Below are 21,903 nucleotides of genomic sequence, written 5' to 3'. Positions count from 1 at the left end.
AAGCTCCTTGAGGGCAGGGACTTTCTTTTGCCTCTTTTTGTATACCTAGTACTTAGCACCGTGCTTGACACATAGCAGGCATTTAATAAATGTTTACTGACTGAATGACAGCAGTTTACATGTTAACTCTTCCCATTAGACAATAAGTTCCTCAAAGGCAGGGACTAGCTTTGGCCTTAATAAATGTTGACTGAATGGCAATCTTCTTGTATATATGATTATGGCTGCTTGATCTGGACATCCAACAGAAGCTACATTTTCGCACCCCACAGTGACATGATGAACAGTTTTTATTGCTTCCTCATATAAAGTCTGAAGACTATCAATAGGGCTCTCTTAAGCTTTCTGTAGTTTCTGCCAGTAATGAACTGATCCAGTAAAGTTTTCATGAACTAACTCCCTCTGTCAGTCAGTCAACAAACATTTATCAACTTTTTTACTACAGGCCAGACACTATGCTTAAGCATACAAATACAAGCTGAAAGATAGTTCCTGCCTTCAAGGAGCTGACATTCTAAAGGGGAGAAGGAAGACAAGACATAAAAGGCAGGCAAAGGGGGGGAAGGAAGAAATAAAAGGCATCAACTCAGGGATATGGTACAGAAAAGACATGGCTGGCCTGGGTCCCCTCCTTAAAATGGAGATTCTGGAAGGAGACTATCAGAGGGAGAGGCTCCAGGGGTGAGTAATGTGGGTGTGGAGTGAGCTTCCAGGATAAAGAGGTTTCTATGAAGTGTTAGAGAAAGTGCAGGAGAGAGTCAGGAATGTTAGCCTAGAGCAGGATAAAGAAAACCCTGAGTTTTTCTAAATTCTGCATCACTAAGTCACTGGATTGACACTTCCTTGTCAGTATATTGGGGAAAGAAAGAAGAATTAGCATTTATATAGGGCCTACTAAGTACCAGGTACCTTTTACAAATATTCCCTCATTTGATTCTCACCACAATCCGGAGAGGGAGTTGCAATTATCATCCCCTTTTTACAACTGAGGAAACTCAGGCAACAGAGGTTAAGTGACTTGCCCAGAGTCATACAGCCAGGAAGTATCTGAGGCTAGATCTGAACTTGGGTCTTCCTGACTCCAGGACCTGATTTCACTGAGCCACCAGCCACCTCCATATTTTTGTTTGAACTTGTGTGGTTGTTGCCCACTTAGGGCCCTTTGGTTCCATTTTTAGATTTTCAACATATCTCAGTTTCATTCAATAAATTCAGTGGTGTGTATCTATTTTCAGTCTTTATCATTGCTCTGTAAAGTGGTATTTGTTCAGAGAGTATTGAGTAAATGTTTAAACCTGTTTGTCATGAAGTCAAAGGACATCTATCAGTCCTCTTCTTCCTTTCTGACAAGGAAGTGATTTTTTTTATGGCTGCCTTGGGGCACTAGACCTGGTGTTCTGTTAATATTGTATGAGCCTTTGTTTGGAGACTTTCTAAATTTATTGCTCCTACTCTTACTGCTACCAACAACTTTTGTGCACTCCAAGAAATCTCATGTTTCAACAGAGACAAGAACCTCTATGGAAAGACAACTGCAGAGCAAGACTCAGAGATAGCCTCTGGGATGCACAGTTAGACTTTCAAGAACCCATTCCAGAGGGAAGGTATTAGAGCACTAGCCTTGTTAAAAGCTTTGGGTTGAGAGCAGGAGTCTAGCAGTATGGACTTGCATATCCCTTAACTTCATTCTTTGTTAATTGAGAGAGAGAGAGAGAGAGAGAGATTGATTGATTTCCATCATCATCATCATTATTTTAAGTTCCCTGAGGACAGAAATGGCTTGATTTTTGTCTTTGTAATCCAGTATATTGAGCATAGAACCTTGCACACAGTAGGCATTTTAATAAGTAATCATTGAATTTAATTGAGAATTACTGTGACTGATATTTTTCTGCCTAGGAAGCTGTAAACTCAACCCTCACAATAATGTGAGGGATGCTGAGATCCTCTGTCCCGAAATTCTGCCTCCCATTTAACAAAGGATGCCTAAAATTCTACCATTTGTGATTAATTTGTATGAGATAAGCCACTGTCTGCTGTTAATAAGAGGACACCAAAAAAATAAATAAATAAGAGGACCCATTTCTCTAGCACTTTAAGATTTATGAGCTATTTCCCTCATGACAACCTCGCAAGGTAAGTAGTGTAAATGTAAGAGAATAGGGTCACTCTTGCACAAGTATTACTATCCTTTTACATCTGAGGAAGCCAAGTCTAGGAGAGACTAAAGTATTTGCCTAGGGCCATATAATTACTAAGTGGCAGAGTGGAGATTGGAACCCAGCTCTTTTAGCTTTTGGCTTGCCTGAGCAAGTCTCATTATTTCTCTAAGCTTAGGTTTCCTCATCCTATGATTCAATAATTTAAAATGTAGACTCCTTCCCTCTTCAATATGAAAATACCCCAAGCCAAGAGTAACCCACTGTTCTATTCTCTAAAGAATGAGTAGATCCACTTTGCTGGTCTCTCCAAGAGTCATATGGTACAAGCCCATAAATAACTCTCATCCACTGGGAACGACCCTGGCGTCAGCCTAGAATGGAACAGGCCCCTTGGGGGCTGATCCTGGCAACACTTCATTCAAAACACAGGCTGCAGAAATGGCTGGGGCCCTGCTTACTGACACTGGTCTACTTTGCTCTCAGTCCCCAGTGGGGCCAGTGAAAAGGATGTGCCTGTTCGGGGCAAAGACTCTAGGGAAGAATCCTAGTTTGTCCCCATTGGAAGGGACCTTAGAAGTCATCTTGTTCCAACCCCTTCATTTTACATAGGAGGAAACTGAGGCTCAGAGAAGGAAAGAGATTTGTTCAAAGCCACACAAGTCATTAGTGGCACAGTCAGGATCAGAACCCGGAAATACTTATTCACAGTTCAGTAATATTTCGACAACATCACGTTGAAGTGGGAATCCTGTCCCTACTCCCAAAGTCTGTAATATGTTAACAGATCAGAAAAACCCACGTGGTGATCCAGTCTAGGGAATCCATTAGATCTAGGTTCCAGATTACTCCAATGCTTGGGGTCTCTTCAGGAGGCAAGCAGGAATGGGTGGGTGAAATGAGGATAACTGCACCTGCCTCCCTCCCGTGCTGCAAGAATTAATTAGCTAATGTTTTGTAAAGCCTTTTGAAGCTGTGAAGTGCCCCATAAGCCCTGAGTGGCATCATTATAAATATTATCATTTTATTTATAGAATCTGGGGAGGGGGGAGAAGAGAGGGAGAGCGGGGATTTATATTCTGGGAGCTCAATCACCTTTCTGATTTAGTCATGTGTGAGTATATTCTTCTGGCGCCTGGAAGCCTTGGGGCAGAGGCGTCTATAAATATGAGACTTCATTAGCTTTCTCCCTCTGAGCAAAGGGGGGGTTGCCATTCCCTGCCTCCTGCAAAACTGGCCAACTTAAAAAGGAAATGCTGAGGATGGGAAAGGAAGGAAGGAAGGAAGGAAGGAAGGAAGGAAGGAAGGAAGGAAGGAAGGAAGGAAGGAAGGAAGGAAGGAAGGAAGGAAGGAAGGAAGGAAGGAAGGAAGGAAGGAAGGAAGGAAGGAAAGAAGGAAGGAAGGAAGGAAGGAAGGAAGGAAGGAAGGGGGAGCAGGAGGATGAAGAAAACTTAGGTGGAAGAACTTTGAGGGCCCCAAATGAAGCCTTGGGGCCAACAGCTTCCTGTTTGCTGCGAGATTTGTGACAGAATTATGGGGTTAAGAATCAAAGCAAAGTACAAGGGAGACACTCTGGGTATGGTCATCATTGAGTAGATATCAGCCTGAGCTGGTGAACTCAGGGTTATAGAACAGAATAGATGTAAAAACTCCCAACACTTAGTCAACTTTTATCTGGTGTATACACGCCATAGACTGAGTCCTAACTAGCCACAGGTTGAGCCTCGATCCTGGACAAGAGTGAGCAGTAAACCCAACCAAACACTAAGCTTTAACCTCAAAAGAACTTGAACCCAAGGTCCAAGCCACACATTCAACTCAGCCACAGCCTGAGCCCTAATCCCAACCACAGATTTAGCCCTGATTGCAACCATAGAATAAACCTTAATCCCAACCACAGATTTAGCCCTAATCCAAGCCACAGACTGAGCCCTTCGCCAAGTAGGAGATAAACTCTAACCTGAGATATAATCTATACCTGTTACCCTAGGAAGCCATCAGGCTGCTATGTGCCCTTGGTTACCAAAAAAACTGGGTGAGCAGAGCATGGATAGCTCAGTGAAGGCCATCCCCAGTGCCTAGAAGCAGAACTCAAGTTGGCTGGAGATGTCCTCTTCACAGAAGGCTAACCCATAAGAAAAAGCAGATATCCCAGTTTCCCAAAGGGGGCTCAGGAAAGAGAATTCTGAGAGTCTGCATAGCTACATCTGTCCCAGGACCACCAACGGGAGCATGAAAATAGCTTCAGATGGTATTTCCTTCTTTTACTGCTCTCTTACCCCATAAACTGGGAGGGGAATAAAAGGAGGCCAAGGCCTTCCTGGCTTCTAATGGAACAGCAAGCCTTCTGTAGCATTCTCCCTCTGGAGAGCTCTTCAGCATCTGAGAGCCATCCTTAGGGGTTTCTGTAATTTATAACCTGGCTTCTCTGGGGAACCCTGGGAATTAAATGAAAAGTGTCAAAAGCAGCTTTGAAATCCAGGGGAAACCCTTCTCTCCCCTGTGAAAGTAATAGAGGAAGCTCAGGCAGGGAGATCTTTAAACAGGAGGCAAAAACTATGAGGCCTACATCTGGATTCCTATTCATCCACCCCATCCCTCTGAATTTTGTCCTCTGGGACTTTTTCCAACTCCCATTTCAGTCCTTTGCCACCTTGCAATGGGTACCTACCGCGTGATCCTGTCACTTATACTTTTACCATAAATGCTAGCAAAAATAGCTATCAATGTAGTACTCTGAAGAGAATGGGAGAACAGGATCATGCCTTACCCAGGGGAGTAGGAAAAAGTCCTGGGCTTAGCACCTAGGCAGATGAGGATGTGAAAGAAATGGTATATGTCAGAACAGCAAGGGACCTTAGGGATATAGTCTAAAGCCTTCATTTAACAGAAGGGGAAACTGAGACCCAGGGAGGCTAAATGACTTGTTTCAATCAACTCATACGATAAGTATCAAAGATGGGATTTGAACCCATCTGAAACTAGTACCACACTACCTCTACAACTGCCAGTCTTGTACCACAAAAATATGGTTCCTCCCCTAAAGAAGCTTATATTCTAGTACAGCAAATGCAACAAACACGTACATACTAATACGTACATACACACACACACACACACACACACACTTATGTGGCAAAGAACAAATTAACAAAATAGAACATACAAAACAAACTGCAAATGGGTAGCTGAGTGGTGTGTGAGACCATGTGTAAGGATCGAAGGGAAGCAGAGCAAAGAGGCGATAGCAGGTGGGTGGGGTTAGTTGGGGAAGGCTTCCTGGAGGAGAAAGGAAGGAAAGGAGCTGAAACAGTTCGGAAACAGAGATTTCCCCTTGCAGTCAAGCTCTATGATTTTTCAGCGATGCTCTTCACAGGAAGGTTAGAGGGTCAGGACATACATCCAACTGTTGTTTTTTAACTAAGACTTGATTTCCCTTTGCCGCCGTATGTGGCCCTAATCCTTCTACCAGAAATGTGCTGGGTGGGCCGTCTTCACTGAGGTGTGCCTACTAAAGCAAAAGTGTCTCTAGGGACATGTAGTTCTGCCATCAGAATTCGGTACCTCCTTTCTTTGTGCTCTCCCTGCTCCACTGAGCTTTCCACTGGGAGAACTTCAGATCCATTATCAAAGGCAAAGGGGAGAATCAGGCTGCCTAAAAGCCAGTCTCCCTGAAATAAAATGTCCTTTAAATAAAATCATCAGGCCCAAACCCAGGCCCCAGCATGATAGGAAAAAAAATGCCAAGAAACATGTCCTTGTTCCTATTTGGATTGGACAGCCAGCGCTTCTCTCAACAGAGATATCTCTTGCACAATCAAGAGATTCTCTCTTCTGCTTAGCTCTAGAAGGGGATCCAGTCTGCTTAACATCCAACCGACTCTCAAGGGCAGCATGCTGGGTTCTGGGTAGGTATGGGCATGAGGGGTGCCTGCATCTATCAGGCATGTGACTAGGCCCAGAAACTGCTAACTCGTTCCATCTTCCCCCCTCCCACCCACCTCGCGGCATATCCAAAACCTTCCACAAGACCTGTGATTGCATCACACAGCCCCAACACTTGTGAAATTTGCCCCTATCCAATCAAAGCTTGAGGCACTGCCAACCCTGTTCCTGAAACCTGCCTGGCTAATGTTTAGGGGAAGACAAAGTGTACGTGGTCGGGTGGCAACGACTTAGGCAGTAAGCAACAGCATAAACCACGAACAGGACGTTCAGGAAATGATTTATAGAGGGGAAGGATATGGGGGAGGGGAGAGCTTCATTTCAAAATCAATAAAAGAGCTTTGGGAGTGCCTATCAGCATCAGCATTTTACCTAAATTTGTCAGCAGGGCAACTCCGAGTCAGGGGAGTGGAGCCTTGCATTAGGACAAAATTCCCACTTGTTTTTATTTCCCTTCAGGAACCAACACTATGCTCCAGGCTGAAGGCACTGAGCCCACGCTCCAGAGGGCAGCCGTTTGTCACGCAGGACATAATTTCTCTTCAACAGCAAGCTTGTTGACTTCGGGGCCTGCCAGCCACAGAAAATACAACTAACTGCCAAGCATGCCTATATTAACTCCCCAATCGTGCGGGAAGCAGACATCGCTCTCTGTAAATATAAAGTCCCCATCAGCTATTTACGAGACCAGATACTTTGAAGATGAATTTTCATTGACTGGACAAGTCTAACATACTCTTGTCCCTCTGTCTGTATTGATTCCACGGCTCTACCCAACATAATTCTCCCTCACCATCAGGGGATGTTTTACAGTTGTTTCGTTCTCCTATTCAAGCTGGATAGCTAGGTAAGAGGGTTTTTACTGCACATTCATGACATATAAATACAAAAGGAGATGAAGGAAAGGTATTTCCTTGACAGGAATCAGGTATTTATTTAACTGTCTGTAATTTTTTTTTCCCTCAAGAGCATAGTATTTCTAATGGAATTGGAAATAGAAGCAGTGGATTTTATTAATTAGACATATGCTTCTATGAGGTATGTATATTTACTCTCATGAAAAGCAACCGGTGTGAAGAAATAAACTAGAGAACACAGGTTTTCCTCTACTGGGAATGGATAATGGATGCATTCAGAGACTAATTCCAACTTCAGGATACATCTGCTACCAGCCTCTTCTGACATTAGGAAACAGTCTCAAATAGACATCCTCATGGTGGTGAGAATTCAGTTTAATCTCCACCACCATGAACAAGAGGGCTTCTTAGCCTGGACCGAGCTGAGACATCAACGAGTTCTCCTGGCAAAGATACTGCTTATAGCCCATCTATATCCTCTCACCCTAGCAACCTGCGTCAGGTCTCCCAAAGATGCTCCCAAAGGGGAGTCACCCAACATGTCAGGGGACTTCTGAAAGTTTTCTCAACATTGCCCAGAGGCCAAAGGAAAATGTGAACCATCCATCAGGGAACATTTGCTCTTGCCACATAAGAAGTCCACTTTCTTTTCCGGTCATACGTCTCTCTGCTGACACACTTTACGGTGTTTCTCTTATGCAATTCTCCATTGACAACATATTAGAGCTTATATACACTCACCATGTTCCTCTCCTTTGCCTTGTGGGTAACCTTCAACTTCAGTCCTCCAGAGATTATATCATTTTATGACTTGTCAGAACTCATCATCAAAAGAATACTGTCCCTTTTTCAAAATAAGTTTTCATTTTTGCTTTGTTTTTTATACCACCAGTTTCCCCCAACATCCTTCCTCCTTCCCTTCATGGAGAGCTATCCCATATACAATCAGTAATTATTATTATTATTATTATTATTATTATTATTATTATTATTATTATTATTATTATTATTATTTTTAGTGAGGCAATTGGGGTTAAGTGACTTGCCCAGGGTCACACAGCTAGTAAGTGTTAAGTGTCTGAGGTCGGATTTGAACTCAGGTACTCCTGACTCCAGGGCCGGTGCTCTATCCACTGCATCACTTAGCTGCCCCACAATCAGTAATTTTTAAAGACACAAAAAAGAGGAAAAAGCATCATAATGTATCAATACACTGAAAGGCTAAATATGTACAATGTGCAAGACTTGTGGTCTTCCCACCTTTCTAAGGCGTGAAGTAGGAACATTTTGGCCTATCACTTCTTTCAAGCCATTCTTGTTCTTTGTAATTTTGCAACATTCACCTTTTAATTTTGCAAGTTGTGGGTGTGGCTGTTCTTTATGTGTGCATTGTTACTGTTATTAAGTATATTGTTTTCTTGGATTCACTTACTTTACATCAGTTCATGTAAACCTATCCATGCTTTTCTGGGTGCAATATATTCATCATTTTTATAGCACAGTAATATTCTATTATATTCATGCACCACAATTGATTTAACCATTCCCCAATCAATGGGCATCTATTTTGTTTCTAATTCTTTGCTATTAAAAAGTGCTAATATAGGGGCAGCTAGATGGCGCAGTGGATAGAGCACTGGCCCTGGAGTCAGAGTACCTGAGTTCAAATCCGACCTCAGACACTTAACACTTAACTAGCTGTGTGACCCTGGGCAAGTCACTTAACCCCAATTGCCTCACTAAAAAAAAAAAATAAGTGCTAATATAAATATTTGGGAGGGGGCAGCTAGGTGGCGCAATGGATAAAACACTGGCTGTGAATTCAGGAGGACCTGAGTTCAAATCCAGCCTCAGACACTTGACACTTACTAGCTGTGTGACCCTAGGCAAGTCACTCATTGCCCCGCCAAAAAAAAAAAAAAAAAAGAATATATCTTTTGGGATACATGGAGACTTTCCTTTTACCAGTGGCCTCCTTGGGGTATAAGCCCAGGACTAGAATCTCTGGGTCAAAGGAATGAACATTTTAGTCATTTTATTTACATTATTCCACACTGATTTCCAAAACGGTCGTGTTGATTCACGGCTCCATCAACAATGCACTAGTGTGTCTATCTTCCCAAGACCCCTCTGACAGTAACTATACACAATCTTTTGTCAAGAATACTGTTATTTGTGGGGCAGCTAGGCGGTACAGTGGATAGAGCACCGGCCCTGGAGTCAGGAGGACCTGAGTTCAAGTCTGGCCTCAGACACTTAACACTTACTAGCTGTGTGACCCTGGGCAAGTCACTTAACCCCAATTGTCTCACTTTAAAAAAAGAAAAAAGAGGGTTGGGAATGCAGGAGGAAGAGAAGTTGGAACAATTTTTTTTTTTAATTGATGTTAAAATTTGTTTTTACATGTATTTTGGAAAATAAAATTCTATTCAAAAAAAAAGAAAAAAGAATACTGTTATTTGTAAAGATGAACTTTTGTTTCAAGTAGATGCTTAGGCTCATTAAAAGTCATGCATAAAGTTGGGGACTCCAAATATGGAACACTCCATATAATGTCAATTTGCTACTTAGTTTTGCTGAACTTTTTTCCCTCTCTATTTTATTGTTGTAAGGGATGGCTCTTAGAGGAGAGAAGGGGCATTACAATAGGAAATATAAGTGATATGAAAGCGAAAGTTAAAAGTAAGAATTTATTTTTAAAAATAAAAGTATTAGACAAATTCTCAAAAGCAATCTTGCCCTTATTCTTTCTCATGTTCAATCTTGGGCCAAGCTCAATGTCCCTCATAGCATCTGTTCAGGATATATGTACTAAGGGATCATCAATTCTACAGATTGTCAATCCAAACACATTTCAAATATTTGGTTTTTCTGATAAGAATAGTTAGGCTGCACTCTTTCGAGTAATTATGGATCTCATTATAGAGGCTATAAAATGTTATGAGGCTTAATATAATCACTACAATGTCATTTGCAAACAGGAGTTTCTAGAAGATTCCTTCTCCCATTAAGACTCTGCAGGACATCACCCATGATGATGGTAAATAGCTGCAACAAACATATCTGCCACTATTTGATGCCAAGATTGATACTATAAATCAGAAGGATAATAAAGTTATCTTTGTGGTTACCTTTTTCAAAGAACTTTATGTGATTTTTGATATATACATGGGAAACAACTTGTTAGAGAAGAGCAATGTTTTACTCTATCACATCGAATAGGTGTTGCTTTTAAATAATTAAATAATAACAGCAGCATCTTGCATTTGCTCTATCTTTCAGTCAGTAGTATGTGTATAGTTATAAAGATACGATCAAAAATAGCATGTGATTTGCAAAACCCTACTTCATGCCTTCTCAAGCCTTCACGAGGATACCCTGAATGTGTGTATATATTATTCTCATTTTAAAAATTGTACCAATGAAGAAAGTAGGCATATTAATGTTGTCGATATTAATATTAATTTCTGTCAATAATAAGACCTCAGATTTGTTCAAAGATTTTGCTATTCTCCTTTCTTTCATATACCTTGGAGATGGCTAAACAAATTGTGGTACAGTAATGTAATAGAAAATTCATTCAAAGTATAAGAAAAAATAATAAATATGATGAAAATATAGGGGAAAATTGAAAAACACTAATTAATGCAAAGTGAAAGAAAAACAGATATACCATGACTACAACAATGTAAAATGAAAGAACAAGAGAACTACTGAAACTGAATACTGCAAAATTATAATGATCTAGTGTGACCTAAAAAAAAAAAGAAATGTGAGAAGGCATCCCTAATTCTTTGCAGAGGCGGGGGGATACAGTTGGGGAACACTATATATAATGTCACTACTTTTCAATAAGCTGTTTCATTTTGCTTAACTGTTTCCTCTTTTTTTCATTCTTTATTGTAAGGGATGACTCTGGCAAGGAGGGGAAATGCACACTGGGAAATGTAAGTGAAATAAAAACAAAAAACATCTTTTTTTCCCCTCAGAAAACATATACTAAATGCCAAAAGAACAGCCCAGACAAAGGGGGCAAAAGAAGAAAAAATAATGTGGGTGGGGGTGGTTGAAGAAAGCTACAGGAGATGGGCCTTAAGTAAAATAGATAGAGAAGGATGATCCAGGTGAGTGCAATGGAACAAGCAAGAGTGGAGGGAATCTATAGAGAGATCCTAGGATAAGATAAAGTAAGAGAAAGAGAAAAACACAGACTGCAAAGGGGCTTGTATGCCAAGTCATATAAGTTGAACTGAGGACCTAGTATATATGGTACATTGTAAATAGAAGGCACATAATATCTGTTAAATTAAACATGACTCTGTAGCCACTGAAGGTTTTCAAGGAAATGTATGACATCCACAAAGAAGTGTCTTAGGAAAGTTAAACAAAAGTTCAAGTTCTTTCTCCAGGAATTTGGCATGCTCCCAGGAAAGAGAACACAGCTGTGGTTCTTCCTGATTAGCAGAAGCTGGCACTCGTGGGTAGGTTATCCTACCGCTCACTGCCCTAAAGTCTTGTTCCCTCGTCAATCAGATGGCCTCTTCTGGCTAGACCATAGGACAATACATATGGACTGGGAAAGGACTTCAGAAGCCACCTGGCCCAACCCCTTCATCTTACAATAAGGAAACTGAGGCTCGGCAAGGTTAAGTAATTGGCCTCAGGTCACAGAGACAGTAAGCACTGGAGGAGGGATGTAAACCCACATCCTGATGCAAGAGTCAGTGCTCTTTCTACAGGACCATGCTGCCTCCAGCAGCTCTTATTTCCTCCCAGGTACCCATTTCTTTGGAACACCTGTCTCTCCCCCCACACGTCCTCCTCTCCCTTCTCCCTTGTCCATGAAATGATCATGTTAAAAATAATGGAACCGGTGCTCGCTTTGGCAGCACATATACTAAAATTGGAACGATACAGAGAAGATTAGCATGGCCCCTGCGCAAGGATGACACACAAATTCGTGAAGTGTTCCATATTTAAAAAAATAAAAATAAAAAATAAATAAAAAATAAAAATAATGGAACTGGGGCAGCTAGGTGGCGCAGTGGATAGAGCACCAGCCCTGGAGTCAGGAGTACCTGAGTTCAAATCCGGCCTCAGACACTTAACACTTATTAGCTGTGTGACCCTGGGCAAGTCACTTAACCCTAATTGCCTCACTTAAAAAAAAATAATGGAACCTAGGATGCCACCAGGGACCCATGAGTAATCTCTGCACACACAGCATGAAGTCAGGCGATGTAAGGGTTTCCTAACAAGTCCATCATTTGGGAAAAAGTACAAGTTCACAGAATAGTCATAATGGTCACAAATTTCTATGCCATTCAGGAGAAATGCCATCACTCTACACTTGAAGTAATGAGGCCTTCATACTACCCTTAGTGATTAGGAACAAGAACAATACTTGTATATTTGCTAAGGGTCAGTCAAAAGTGAAAAAAAGCTATTGGATTCGCCAATCCAGTGGCTGAAACTTAACTCCAAGACACTAACACTGGTGGGTTTATTATATTGTTCCTCTATACTGGGCCCCTGCTCCCCGCACCCCCCACCCCGTTCCCTACACACACAGAGGAAGACCTGCAAAGGAAGAAGCAGGCCTGGACATGAACGATATATTTTTTTAAGTAACTGTGAATTTCAAAATGCACTGGCTGGCATTGGGGACCACAGTCATCCTGATTTATAACAATGACTGCCAGGTCCCGCCCTTCTTTCCTTTTTACTTCATGGCAAAAGTCCTTAATGCCAGGTCATGAAAGGTAATGGACTGTGGCATCATAAGCGTTCATGGTCCAGGGGACAAGCTTCCCACAGGCTGAACAAGGCATCCAGGTGGGGAAATTCTTGGAAGGTTCAAGGTCAGAAAGTTCCCTTCTTCTCCTCTCCCTCGGCTGGGGCTCATGGTCACATAGACTCCCAGGGAAAACCAGAAGGGCCATCATCTTCTTCTTCATTATCATCATCATCACTTACATTTCTATAGCATTTTAAGGTTTACAAACCACATTCCTCACAAAAGCCCGGTGAGGTGGGTAGTATGAGTTATTGATCTCCCTTCTGAGGAGATAAGGAAACTAAAGTTCAGTACAATGACCAAATATTAGAAGTGGGATTCAAAATTGGGACTTCTGACCCAGAATTCAGTATGTTCCATGAGGAGTGGTTGGAGAAAAGGACCGGGGCTCTGCGGATGTCCTCAACAGCCAAAGAGGTCACAGGGGCCCCTCAGATAGGGTTCGGGACAATGGTGAGAGAAACTGTGTGTATGCAGTCTCAAACATTGCTTCCCTCTTCCCTGGTTTTTCGCCATTAGCTTATGTCTCTCTTGGGGCTGAGAATATGGAGATCTTTTTTCAGGCTTTTGGAGCAAGTTCCTGTCCCACTGTGGTCACAGGGAATAGACTACTGGGTGTTTCTACTGCCCGTCATCCATTTCCTATGGGACCCACTGAAGTGAGCTGGCAACAAGCAAATCAAACACCTCAAGTGAAACCATTGCTCATTTATCAGCATATGTCATTCCACTTCCTCCAGCCTAGTCCTTTCACTGCCTCCACACACCATGCTCACTCTTTCCTCTGTGACTTCATGCAAACCATGACCCTTAATGAGAATGCCCTTTCTTTTTCCCTGGGTCTTTCCAAATCTTGCCCTTCCTCCAAAATCCAGTGCAAGCCCTATGTTCTCCAAAAAGCATTGTCCAACCTATACTTAGTCTAAACCAGTTATTGGCAAACTACTGCTGAAGACCAAATCTGGCCTATAACCTGTTTTTGTCTGGCCCTAGCCAAAAATGGGTTTTACAGTTTTAAATACAATAAATTTTAATTTTAAATTGTAAAAGAAATTCTTAGTTTATGGGACAGGATGGATTAGGGGAGGTGGTGTGATGCTTAGTTTGCTGACCATGGCCCTAAACTACAAAATTTTACACGTTGGCATGGATGTCTCCTAGGCATCTCAAACTCAACATGTCCAAAACAGAACTCATTACCTTCCCACATACACACCCCTAAAACCCACACTTGTTCCAGACTCCCTTATTTCTGCCAAGTGCAACATCATCTGCTTCCAATCAACTCCTTACTTTCAGTCTCTTTATATAGCCAATTCATTTCTATCTCCATAATATCTGAGAGAGAGACAGTCAGACAGAGACACACAGAGAAAGACAGAGAGATAGACAAATAGAAATAGATAGACACAGAAATATCTATAGAGAGGTAGAGATAGAAATATATAGATAGATAGATGGATAAATAGAAAGATAACACAGACTGTATCTTGGATATTCCTCTTTTATTTTTTTGTAGGGCAATGAGGGTTAAGTGACATGCCCAGGGTCACACAGCTAGTAAGTGTCAAGTGTCTGAGGCCAGATTTGAATTCAGGTCCTCCTGAATCCAGGGCCAGTGCTTTATCCACTGAGCCACCTAGCTGTCCCTATATTCCTCTTTATTTACACATTGTCTTCCCACTAGAATGTAAGTTCCTAGAGGGCAGGCACTGTTTTCACTTTTTGTTTATATCTTTAATGCTTGGCACACAAGTACATAAGAGATGATTGTTAATCGATTGGCCTACTAAGCACACAGGCTCTTAGCAGCCCTAACAAGCTAGGAAATCTTTGAGTAGCCTCAATAACTAATCGTATGCCTAACATCTGAGTATCTGCTTAGCTAAGTTTGAAAAAGTTTATTGCCAGAAAGTAGGCTGGGAGCTTAAAAAGTATTTTAAAATAAATGTTTGTTTCATGTCCCTGATTTGTGCCCAGCTAATGAATGTTAAATTTCAGAAGGGAAAGGACCATGTATTATCCATCTTTGGACTTCGTGACGCTGTTAGCACAGGGCTGAGCACACTTGAGAGGTGCCCTGTAAAGGTGACGGATCTCCTTTACTCTAATACTTCTATCATCCCAGTGACCAAGCTGAGAGTCTTTAATTCAATGCAATTCGACAAATGAAGCACCTTTCAGAACAAGAACAGGTGCTAAGAGAGCTAAACAGGTGAATAGGAGCCCTAAAGATCCATTGCCTGGAAGGGTGGATTCAGACACAAATAACTATAATGCAAATGCAGCATAAATTAATTTCTAAAAAGAACTTAGGACAATAACCCCCCAAAAGTAGCACAGTACAGAAGAAAGGGTGCTGTATTTGGAGTCAAAGGAGTTGGGTTCAAATGCTGATTCTGCTACTGACAAACTATGTCACTTTGTGCTTGTAATTTAACCTCTCTGGGCCTAAGCTTTCTCTTCTGTAAAAGGATAGGGTACAACCAAATGACCTCTAGGATCCCTTCTAGTGCCCAGTCTATGATCCTATGCTCTTAAGATATGCTCCCAAATGTTAGGGAATCTTTTAAGTGGAAGATAACACTTCCAGGTAAGAGGACTCCTAGAGAAGGGACCCCTAGAAAGCTTAGAACCACTGGGAAAATCTTTAGCTGAAGGTAGAATGTGATACTTCACTGCTCATCCCAGCAAATGCATAATCACGAGCCACCCAAGAAGCCTGAGCACAAACCCCATCACTTGACCCAGGACGAGAAGGTACACTTTGGGATTGGTACTCAACGCCGTGCTGGGCTCCTTGAGGAACTTGACTTTTGCTACCTCAGATCAAATCTCTGGGGTCCCCTTCAAACTTAACCACCTTTCTGGAAGTCATTGGCAGGCTAGACATACCCCTGACATGCAGAATCTTGGTATACAAGTCATTCCATAACCCTATGTATCATACCTCCTGTCAGAGCTGCCCATGCACTAAGAATCCAGGGTGAACATTTCGCCAAACATTGTATCCTCTTTTAAAGAAAAATAGGGTATAGCAGGCCTGAACTAATACAGTGACACTGACAGTCAAGGAGTCTGTGTCAAGAGAAAGGAGACATGACTCAGGACCAGACAAGGTTCACTAAGTTGTTGCTTTCTAACCATAACCACGCTCACAACCAGAGCAGACCTTAAAAGGAAGCCGATCAGCAGCAGATGTCCCAGACTGAGGTTTTGGGTTTTTTCAAAGGGCCTCAGAACAATCAAGGTTGAAGAGAGACATTTGCATCGAGTAAAAACAAAACCCTGTAGAAGAAAAAAAAAGAAGGGGAAAACCAACCAACAACCAACAATACCTATAACAACGAAATACCATCTGGGAGTGCAAGGTAGATGACTCCACAAATCTACACTCAGCAGAGGTTGATAGCACAGCTTGGGGCTGGGCCTCAATGCTGGGGGCTTTGGTTCTACTACAAAAATTCAAAGCATGCAGAAGACTTTTAGCCAAAGGAGAAGATTTAGTGGAATGTGAGGAGACTTAGGCTCTATTTCTGACTCTGCTATTAACTTGCCGTATAACTGTGGGGAAGTCACTTCCTCTTTCTGGGATTCTTTTCCCATCTATAAAATGAGAGAATTGGAACAGACGATTGCTCAGGTTCCTTCCAACTCTGAAGTTCAGTGACGAATGATTCCTATCTAAAGGGCATTATGTGGATATGGGAGTAAGGTAATTTCATGTGTTTCTAGAAAAGGGGTTCTTAACTTGGAGTCTGTGCTTTTTAAAATATTTGTAAATATATATAACTGGTATTATATGTATTTTATACATTTTATACATTTTAAAACGTTATTCTGAGAAGGGGGTCATGGGCTTCGCCAGTCTGTCAAAGGGGTGTATGACACGATAAAAGATTAAGAACCTCTGCCAGAAGGTGGAAGGACCACTAGTTGGAAGCTACAGGGAAGCTGTTCTCCACTGAGTTAGTATGAGACTGAACATTCTATAAAGGTTATTCAATGACGTAATGAGTCTCTTTTAGTAGAGAGTGGGTGTCCCATAACTGGAAGCACCCATATATGAGGAATACTACAGAAAAAATTCCAGCCCTAGGTGGAAGGTATGACAAGATGACTTCTAAGACTCCTTCCCCCTCTCAGCTTCTGTGATGAAAGGGGAAGTAGAAGACAGAGGAGAGGAAATAGAGAAAAAATCAATGGTAGGTGAAGTCTACAGTAAAGGCCCTTTCCCTCTTAAGCTCCTCTTCCATTCACATTGTAATCTGAAACACTAGTAAAGATTTTGCCATCCTTAGGCACTGCTAAGATTTGAACCCAGGTTCTCTCATTTCCCACATAGGAGATTTAATCAGCTGAGCAATCAAGTCAACCCAGGAAGGATTTCAAATGATTGGTTTTCTGCCATCTTCTGTGCCTTGGAGATGATGAGGTATGGCAAAGAGTCCCAAAGTCAAAAGGCAACAAAGAAGGAGAAGCCAGAATTCTGGATAATCCACAAATGAGATAAACAGGTCTCAGAAAATTGAGAGTTGCTCTTCATGGAATCCCTTCCTAAGTTATTTCCAACAGCTCTAACTGGGTCACTAGAGGCAAATGCTGAAGGCCTCTTCTCCCTTGGTTAGTCCAATCTAACATAGACTGGAATGTTGGCTCCAAAAAAGCCCACGGAGGCACCCTCTGCTTCACTCATCTTACCTTCTCGCTTCATGCCCATGGCAAGACACTTCTGGTAGCGGCAGTATTGGCACCGGTTCCGCTGGCGTTTGTCAATCAGGCAGTCTTTATTATCTCGGCAGGTATAGGTGAGGTCCTTGCGGACTGTCCTCTTGAAGAATCCTTTACAGCCTTCACAACTGTACACACCATAATGTTTACCTGAAATGGAAGGGCAGAGATGCTGTTTAATTCACTGAATGTTTATGAAATGCTCACCATGCACACACATAGGAACTGGAAGAAAAACATAACCCATGCCCTCAGTTGCTTACAATCTCCTGGAAGGAATGTATCACGTATGTAGAAAATATAACTGGAAAATTTGAGGGCGTAGCAAATTGGGCAAGATTAGACTTAGGTAACGTCCTAAAGGGCTGTTACATGAAAGCAAAGAATACTTTTAGTTGGCTGGTGGAGGGTTGGTCAGAGAACGTCTCACAGCAAAGGTGGCACTTGAGCTGGACCTTGAAGAAAAAGGATTTGAGCATGTCGTTAGTGAGGACTACGCTTCAGGCATCAGAGATGTTTTGTGAGAATTCACAGAGGTCACAGAGGACCTGAGATAGAAGGAATAAGATGGGAAAATAGTGGCACAATTCAGTTGAGTCCAACTCTTTGTGGCCCCATTTGGAGTTTTCTTGGCAGAGATACTGGAGCGGTTTGCCATTTCCTTCTCCAGCTCATTTTACAGATGGGGAAACTGAGTCAAAGAGGGTTAAGTGACTTAGCATGTGTCTAAATCCAGATTTGAACTCAGGAAGATGGGTCTTCCTGACTCCAGACCCAGTGCTCTATCCACTGTACCAACTGGCTGCCAAGACACTCTGGCTAAAGGAGTAAAGGGGAAGGATAAGAAATAAGCCTGGAAAGTTAACTTGAAGCCAAACACTGAAAAATTACTTAAATTTCCAGCTAAGAAGTTTAGGTAACAGGGAACCACTAAAGGCCTTAGAATATCAAAGTAATATCACATACTCTGATCATTTTGCCTGCTGGTGAAGGGATACACCAGAGGCTGGAGAACTAGCTGGGAGACCACTATCATTGTCAAGGTAAGAGGTTATATAGAACCAGACTATTCAATAGCAGTGGGAGTGAACAAGAGGGAACAGATGCAAGAATTATGCCAGTAGAATCTATAAGACTTGGCAGCTGACTGGATGTGAGGGGAGGCTGGAGAAGGAGAGGAAAAGACAAACTGGCCACCAAGGTTTCGACCTTCTGAGTTTTGAGGAACAAGAAAGAACCTCGTCCAATCACCTTTAGATACAAATTATGACATCAAGAATGCCAGAGCTCAACAGGACCTTAAAGGTTGTCTAGACTAACGCCCTCATTTTCCAAAGGGAAAACAAAGGCCCAGAAAAGGGAAATAACTCCTTAACATCATACAGTGAATTGGTTTGCATCCAGGTCTCCATCTAGGGCTCTTTCTACCAAACCACACTATTACATCAGTTAGCAGGGGGAACTCCTCTATGCAGTCTTGCGGCTGCTGCTGCTCCTCACCCTTTCTAATACCTTTCTAATATCCTTCTAGGCCCTCCGGAGTCTGACCCCAATCTATCCATCCAATTACATCTGGAGAGGCAGCATAGAATAGTAGTTAAGAATTCTGGACTTGGGAGTCTGGAAGACCTGGATACAAAACCCTCCTCTGTGGTCCTTATTGACTCAGTGGTCCTCAGATAGTCCATTAACTCAGGGGTCCTGTAGTTTAAGTCATTTAGATTCTCTGAGCCTCAGTGCCCTCATCTGTATAAACAAGGGACTGAACCATATGGCCCCAAAGGTCCCTTCAAGCTTTAACCTATGAGTCTATGATTCTCCTTCCTGCTGGAAGGAAGAAAGGAAGGAAGGAAGGAAGGAAGGAAGGAAGGAAGGAAGGAAGGAAGGAAGGAAGGAAGGAAGGCTAACTAGACTAGTTTCTTCACTGGCTTCAACATGCCACAAGCTTTCCTGGAACTGTCACCTCTCTGTTTATCTAAGTCCTTGCCCACTGTTGAATTAAATCAAGGCTTTAAGAAACTGTGTGTGTGTGTGTGTGTGTGTGAGAGAGAGAGAGAGAGAGAGATAAAGACAGAGACAGAGAGGAAAGGAGTGAGGGAGAAAGGGAGAGGAAGGGAGAGGGAGAGAGTGAGTTCCATGTTGGTGGCAATTCTGTTGATGGTCACATGACATGGTATAAGAGGTTGTCAGAATTACACATGCATCTGTTTTTGTTTGAATGCAAATGTGAGGAATGTATAGTATGCTGGAGAGAGCTAGAGCTAGCTGGATGATATAGTGATATAGGGGATACGTAAGAGAATATATGTACATAAATGAGGAATGTCCATATATATATATATATATATATATATATGTGTGTGTGTATATATGTATGTATAGTTGCAAGTATGTCAGAAATATGCACCAATATGTACCTGCATGTGTATAAGGCCTAGTGAAAGGACTTCAAAAGGGGGGGAGGGAATTAGCCAAATGAAACTGCCTGAGGCTAGGGCTGCCTGATAAATGGTATCATCATCACCTCCAATTTCCCTCCTGAGCTCCAGTGCCTCATTCATGATGAGATTCTGGGTTTTACAGCTTAGCCGGCCCAGAGGGTTATCAATCTCTGGATGCAAGGGGGGAGGGGAGAGAGGAAAAGGGGGAGATGCCTGGAGGCCATGTCATCAAGCAGTCCACTCAAGTTAGGGAGGGCCAGGGTCTCCTCTCCTGGGGAGAAGGTCTCCTTAGGTCACTGTCTCTATGGCAACACCAGACCAAGTCAGAGACAGCTTCTAAGAGGCACCCTCAGGCTTTGGAGAGACTGATGACAAGGATGCAGGAGAAAGAGTAATAAGCAAGGAGAGACACTGAGGGCCAGGTTGAGGCCTAGAATGAGGTCTGAAATGCCTTTAACAGAGGACAAAGCCTTATAAATCCACAGTGAGGAATCGGGAAGCAAAGAACACTGCTGGGAGTTGGGAGACCTGGGTTCTATCCCCATGGTCTTGTCAACTCTCCAGGCTTCAGTTTCTCCATCTGTTAAATGAAGGGGACTAAGCAGTTTCCTCAAGCTCTGGCATTCTATGTTCTAAAGTCCCTGTATCCTCACACTTTTTGAAGCTCACTCAATGAAAGGGAATGATGAAAGATGTCCCTGAGGTACTGGCTTTCTCCCCCATGTCCATGCAGGGCGTCCCCCGCCATCTCTGAAACAGCTCTCTTCTGAAAGCTTTTACCTGAGGAGCGGTCCCCACAGATGGCACATATGTGCTTGGTGAAGGAGGCCATGGTTCCTGACGGGTGGGCGGGCACTTTAAGAACTCCATTGAGCCCAAGGGGTGGCTTAATGTCTTCTGTGCTGCTGACAGGGTTCATTGGCGAGTTGAGCTGGCGAGGGAAAAACAGAGGGCAATGTTAGGATGACATCCCAAGAAAGAAAGAAGAAATTCTTGCCTGGACCACTATGTCTGCACAAACTATCAGTTGTCCACAACAATAGCTACGGTTTCTTTAATGGTTTAGGGTTTACAAAAGAAAACCTCACAACCCAGCCTTGAGATAAATAGCACAAATAACGTTGTTTCTCTTGTGCAGATCAGGGAACTGAAGCCAGAATGAAAGGATTTAGGGCTGCAAGTAACCCTAGAGGCCATCTCCAATCCATGACCTTCCTTTAAGAAACTAAGGACCTCAGAAATTAAGTGTCTTGGTTAAGGTCAAACATGTATTAAAGACACAAAGCCAAGATTTGAACCAAGGTGTTCTTATTCCAAATGTAGCATGTTTCCGCTGAACCTAAAGCACTGATTGAGTACCTACTGTATGCGGAACCCTTTGCCTTGGGCTCTGAGTGACACAACATGTAGCTATGACATTGTCCCCACTCTCGAGGAACTGACCCTGACACCATGCTGCATCACATGAGCCCTCCCTGTAAAGTGCACTTCTCATCCATCATATATTAAAGACACCTAAGCATCTGTGTTCTGTTTTCTATTTCCTGGAGGAGGTATATTGAAACCTTAATTGAGCTCAGCCCTGTTCTTCCCTTCTTTACAAGCAATTCTCTTGGAGGGGCCTTTTCAGGATACAGGCCCAGAACAACATTGAACTGATTAATGTCAAGGTTATAAGATATGGAAAGTTTAATGCCCAGAGGGAAAGGATAGAGGATGGGGAAAGAGGCAGGGAAGAGAAAAGGAGGATGGGGGATGGGTTCTAGATTCAAAGATGCAGATTGACTACTTAGTCCAGTCCTCAATTCTCAAACCACCATCCTCCACCCACCCCCTAGGCAGAACAGGACCTGAAACCTGGCCAGGAAGGGAAGCATGGGAAATTCGCTCCATTACCATAACAACGCTAGAGTGACCAGGCAGTTTTTGATTCCACTCACCATCCTGGCTCCCCCTGTCTGATATGGCCTCAG

The 21,903-nt window shown here is 42.6% G+C and overlaps 1 protein-coding gene and 1 non-coding gene across 3 annotated transcripts in view; one reads left to right on the top strand and one right to left on the bottom strand.

Moving 5' to 3' along the window:
* The window catches only part of RXRA (retinoid X receptor alpha), a 441,222-nt gene that overhangs the window by 50,864 nt on the left and 368,455 nt on the right, over nt 1-21,903 (bottom strand). For both annotated transcript variants that reach the window (XM_043981047.1, XM_043981048.1), the window contains exons 3-4: nt 20,711-20,861; nt 17,460-17,639 (exon numbers count right to left, since the gene is read on the bottom strand). In XM_043981047.1, the coding sequence (XP_043836982.1) occupies nt 17,460-17,639; nt 20,711-20,861 (331 nt within the window). The remainder of the gene's footprint in view (nt 1-17,459; nt 17,640-20,710; nt 20,862-21,903) is intronic.
* Nucleotides 11,835-11,941, top strand: LOC122744758. The gene has a single exon (XR_006355106.1). It is a non-coding gene; the product is annotated as a U6 spliceosomal RNA (small nuclear RNA).

The sequence above is a fragment of the Dromiciops gliroides genome, chromosome 2, assembly GCF_019393635.1.
Source record: "Dromiciops gliroides isolate mDroGli1 chromosome 2, mDroGli1.pri, whole genome shotgun sequence".
Lineage (NCBI taxonomy): Eukaryota > Metazoa > Chordata > Mammalia > Microbiotheria > Microbiotheriidae > Dromiciops > Dromiciops gliroides.
This window is presented reverse-complemented; position numbering and strand designations above follow the sequence as displayed.